The sequence below is a fragment of the Cannabis sativa genome, chromosome X, assembly GCF_029168945.1.
Source record: "Cannabis sativa cultivar Pink pepper isolate KNU-18-1 chromosome X, ASM2916894v1, whole genome shotgun sequence".
NCBI lineage: Eukaryota > Viridiplantae > Streptophyta > Magnoliopsida > Rosales > Cannabaceae > Cannabis > Cannabis sativa.
This window is the reverse complement of record NC_083610.1, coordinates 84,260,685-84,265,957: the sequence shown is the minus strand read 5'-3', so window position 1 is coordinate 84,265,957 and position 5,273 is coordinate 84,260,685. Positions and strand designations below refer to the sequence as shown.

Here is a 5,273-nt window from a genome sequence, read left to right as displayed (position 1 = left end):
AATTGTGAGTCTCTCTGAAAAAGTTGGTGGCCGTGATAGGTTACCAGGGGCAATGGATGGCTTTAAAGAAGTCATAGACGATTGCCGATTCATTGATTTCAGTTCATTTAAACATGAGCTGACTTGGTGTAATGAACATAATAATTCTAGGATCATGGAGAGGTTGGATAGAGGGTTATGTACGGAGGAGTGGTTGAGTCAATTTGAAGGGGCGGACATTTCACTTCTTGATTGGTGGGAGTCGGATCATCGTGCGTTAGTAGTTGATATGCCGGTGAGGGTGGATGGAGCTAAGTGTGGTAAATCCAAACGTAAAACTCGATTTCACTTTGAGGAAGCATGGTGTCAAGAAGAAGAGTGTGCTGAGATCGTGGATCGTGTGTGGGAAGACGGTACTGGTAGGGGGCGGCCTGCCTCTCTTAGGTGCAAAATTAATAAATGTGGTAAGGCATTTCATGGTTGGAACAAGAAAAAGAAGCGGGGATTAAATACTGAGATTGAGAAAACTAAGAAAGTGCTTCATGAACTAACAATGCAACAGCAGCCGGATGTGTGGGAGTTGATTCAACAAATGGAGGATAAACTAAATGGGTTGATGGAGAAGGATGAGCAATATTGGAGACAGCGGAGTCGAGCTTTATGGTTGCAATGGGGGGACAGAAACACAAAGTACTTTCATCACAAAGCATCCTCTCGCCGGAAAAAGAATGAAATTAAAGGATTGCAAGATTCCATGGGCATTTGGCAAGATGATAAGGAGGTGGTGTGTAAGATTGTGGAGGATTATTATACAAGGTTATTTACTAGTTCCGAGATTAATGAAGATGTATTTCAGGAGGTTCTGGGGGTGATTCAGCCAAAAGTGACTTCGGCTATGAATGAGGATTTAGTGGCCGAATTTACAGGGGAAGAAGTGGTGAAAGCAGTGAAGGAAATGAATCCTACTAAGGCACCGGGTGCGGATGGACTTCCCGCACTTTTTTATCAGAAATTTTGGTCTAAACTGAAGGAAGATGTTATTGCTACATGTTTGAATGTGCTGAATCAGGGGGCTGATTTGAAATGTCTTAATGATACGGTAGTAGCATTGATCCCGAAAGTTGATAAGCCGCAAAGGATTAAGGAATTTAGGCCTATTAGTTTATGCAATGTAATCTATAAGATTGTTTCAAAATGCTTGGTTAATAGGATGCGTTCCACTCTTGGTCATGTAGTCTCTGATTCTCAGAGCGCGTTTGTTAAGGGGCGGCTTATCCATGATAATGCTATTGTGGGGTATGAGAGTCTCCATGTGATGAGGAAAAATCGTTTTCGAAATGGATCGAAAGTTGCTTTGAAGTTGGATATGGCGAAGGCATATGATCGGGTTGAGTGGCGGTTCTTGGAGGCTATGATGGTTAAGTTGGGTTATAGCTTGGGTTGGGTGAGTAAGATTATGGCTTGTCTCGCATCGGTTCAGTTTTCCTTCATCATTAATGGCGAAATCCAGGGACGTCTCACTCCACAACGGGGCCTCCGCCAAGGTGATCCCCTCTCTCCATTTCTTTTTCTATTGTGTGCTGAAGCCTTTTCTAGTTTTATTCAGCATGCTGAACAGAGGGGGCGTATTCATGGGGTTATGTTTGGAAGGCAAGGTGTGATGGTATCGCATCTCTTTTTTGCGGATGATAGTCTGGTGTTTTTAGAAGCTGCTGAAAATGAATGTCGGTGGTTTAAGGAGTTGCTGGAAATGTATTCTATTGCCTCAGGACAGTTGGTTAATTTTCACAAATCTGAAATGTGCTTTGGGCGCAATATTTCCTCTCCTGTTAAGGCTCAATTGGCCACTTTAATGGGCGTCAAAGTGGTGGATAATTATGGAAAATATCTTGGGTTACCTTCTTTTGTTGGGAGGACGAAGAAACAACACTTTGAGTTTATCAAGAATAGGGTGTGGAATAAGTTGAAAGGATGGAAAGGTTCATTTTTTTCTGCTGCTGGAAAAGAAGTCCTTATTAAGGCCATTGTTCAAGCTATTCCAACATACACAATGAGTTGTTTTCGTCTACCTAAGAAGACTATTAATAGTATCCATAGTATGGCTGCACGGTTTTGGTGGGGATCATCGGAAAAGGATGCTAAGATTCATTGGTGTAAGTGGTCCGTTATGTGCAAACACAAGGAGCAAGGTGGCTTAGGATTCCGAGATTTGGGTCTATTCAATCAAGCTCTCCTAGCTAAGCAAATTTGGAGGTGTATAAGGTTTCCAAATTCTTTGTGTAGCAAGGTCTTGAAAGCTAGTTACTATCCTTATAGTGGGGTGTTGGAGGCGAAATGTGGGAATCATGCTTCCTTTGTTTGGCGAAGTTTGGTTTGGGGAAAAAAGATTATTCAGAAGGGATATCGTTGGCGAATTGGCAATGGAAACTCGGTTCGGGTCCTTGAGGACCCGTGGCTACCTCGGCCTCTCACATTCAAAATATATGACAAATCGCCTTTACCGGATCAACTTTATGTCATTGATTTGAAGGAACCCAATGGAGCTTGGGATAAGGAGTTTGTTAGAGCTGTCTTCAATCCAACAGATGCGGATCTCATTCTAAGTATGCCTACGTCGGAGTGGGATATTGAGGATAAAATCTTATGGCACTATAGTAAAGATGGTGAGTACTCGGTGCGTAGTGGTTATCGTATGGCGGCTGCTTTGCAGGTACGGGATGTACAATCGGATACTGAAGCCACTGAGAAATGGTGGAAGCTACTTTAGAAACTCAAAATCCCCCCAAAGGTTAAGCACTTTGTTTGGAAGATGGCTCATTCTTGGATTCCAACTAATGCGGCACTTGCTCGCCGTAACATTCAAGTTGAGCCTTACTGTAGCCGCTGTTCTAATGGTGATTACGAAACTGTTTTTCATGCACTTTGGAACTGTAGGGTGAACCGTGAGGTGTGGACTTCTGATGGTTTCTATGGGAAGATTCAAAGATTGGGGAGGGAGGATGTATTAGCTTTTCTGATGCGAATCTCGGCCAATTTTACAAAGGATGAGCTTGAATTGTTCTTGGTTCTTTCATGGAATCTCTAGTATGTTCGCAATTCTGTTACTCATGGGGGTCATAAACCCCAAGCTAGTGCTATTTTGGAATGGTGTAGTAAGTACCTCAGTGAGTTTCGACAAAGTAATGTCCCTAAATGTGATCGGGCTCGTAGGGAGACTGCTTGTTGGCTACCACCAGCCACAGAGGAATTCAAAATTAATGTGGATGCTGGGGTGAAAGTGGGGGCAGGAGTAGCTAGTACAAGCTTGGTGGTGCGTGATTATGTTGGGGCTATTCATTCGGCTGCTGCAACAGTGGTGATGCAGGAAATGACTCCACTTCAAGCCGAGTTGCAGGCGATTGCTAGGGGGCTGCAAGCTGGAATACAGTGTCAGTTGTCGGCCTTCTCTGTGGAATCCGATTGCCTACAGGTTGTGAAGTTAGTGCAGCAAGAAGAGGGTGGATGCAGAGATGTTGATGGGGTTCTTGCTCACATTAAAAGCTTGCTGCAGAATGTGAGGGTGAGAGGGCTTTCATTTGTTTTTAGGGAAGCAAATCAAGTAGCTCATGTATTAGCCAATGAAGCTTTGAATAACAAAGCTAGTGCCATGTGGGTTGGGGTTGTTCCCCCTTGTGCGAGTCAAGCTGTGTGAAAAGACTCGCCTAATCCATTGTATTGATTGTTGTTTGAATGAATCCGATTTCAAAAAAAAAAAATATATATATATTCTCATATAATTATTTTAATCAAAATTTTAATTTATATTTCAAAAATATTATGTATGTATAATTAATTTTATCAGACTTTACAGACATCACTAATTATATGATAGTAATTCTTTAAAAAAATGACAGTTGGCACAAAAGAAAAAGGGATTTTTTCTATAATAGGTATTTTAGACTTAAATTTTACATTTTTAGCTTAGTAAGGGAAATTAAACAAAAAAGGAAATTCAAAAGTTTTTTTTTCAAAAATACCTATTGAATCTTCTTCCTCCTCCGTCAATGTATATAATGTATTTATATAAATTATATGATGAGATCCATCTATCAATATAATTCTCTTTTGATCTTATTCTTCACATTATAAATAATATATATATTTTATATAGAATTTTTTTTAAGGCTGTGAATTTATGTATGAAATTTTATATTGGGAGTATATGTTATTTTGTTTAAATATTTTTTTTTTTTTTTTAAAAAAAGAGTAGTGTCAGGGACTTTATTCATTAGAGATTTTACTTCAGTAAACAATTTTTATTTTATAACATACAAAAATATATTATATTCAATTTTGTTTGGTGAATTAGATTGTAATTACTTTGTATGTATATTATTATATCATTATTTTGATTATGTATTTTTGTAGGGTGATTATAACTAAATAAATTAATTAAAATAGAACAAAAAAATATTAATCACAATACACATATATAATTTAGGAGGATTATTTTAGAAATACTCAAAAATAACAAAATTTTTACTTTTTTTTACAATTTTTTTTTTTTTTTACCTTTTATCGACTTTTTTCCCTTACAAACTGTTGTTTTTAAGTTATTTAAAAAAGACCGTTGTTAACACGTTGCAAAAATAAAGCATAACTTTACGACAACATGAAAACAACATTATTTTTCCTCTAAAAAAATCACAAATTCGTATAAATTTTGTATAGCTGTTTTGTTGTTGTTTTACAGTTATTTTCATGTTGTTGTCTAGGTGTTGTATAATTATTTTCTAGTTGCTTTAGTTGTTCTTTAGTTGTTTTTTTTTTTTTGTTTTACTGAACACATTATTTATTATAGTTGTCATGATGTTATTTTTTGGTTATTTTTTGTTATTTTATAGTTTATTTAGTTGATTTATAGTTGTCGTGAGGTTGTTTTCTCGTTATTTTTAGTTGTTTTTTTTTAATTTTTTTGTTAAGAAAAGTATAATTTTTAACTTTAAAAGCGTCTTTTTATAAATAAAAGTTTTACGTCGTAAAATTAAAAATAAAATATAAAAAATAATATATTTAAAATTTCTCTTTGAAAAATAAATAAAAAACAACACACAAATAAAAAAAAATATGTATATATATTCATTTCTATTGAATAAACAACTAAATAACAACAAATCAACTGTATAACAACTTCACTACAATATGCAAATTACATAGACATGTAAACAACTCCACAAATTGCATCACCTCCAAGAAAAAAATAAATTTACAAGCAACTACAAAATACTTGTATACTAACTCAATAATGCCTATAA

At 36.5% G+C, this 5,273-nt stretch overlaps 1 protein-coding gene across 1 annotated transcript; it reads left to right on the top strand.

Moving 5' to 3' along the window:
- The first annotated feature begins 2,788 nt into the window (after window positions 1-2,788).
- Window positions 2,789-3,670, top strand: LOC115696789 (uncharacterized). The gene is made up of 2 exons (XM_030623676.2): window positions 2,789-2,980; window positions 3,065-3,670. Exons 1-2 carry the CDS (start codon window positions 2,789-2,791, stop codon window positions 3,668-3,670), a joined length of 798 nt encoding a protein of 265 aa, XP_030479536.2.
- Window positions 3,671-5,273: the final 1,603 nt, after the last annotated feature.

Bases quoted from the DNA above. Each gene is read 5' to 3' on its own strand.
- LOC115696789 (XM_030623676.2), top strand. From the start codon at position 2,789: ATGGCTCATTCTTGGATTCCAACTAATGCGGCACTTGCTCGCCGTAAC. The intron at 2,981-3,064 runs GTATTAGCTTTT...TGGAATCTCTAG, and splicing joins AAAGATTGGGGAGGGAGGAT to TATGTTCGCAATTCTGTTAC.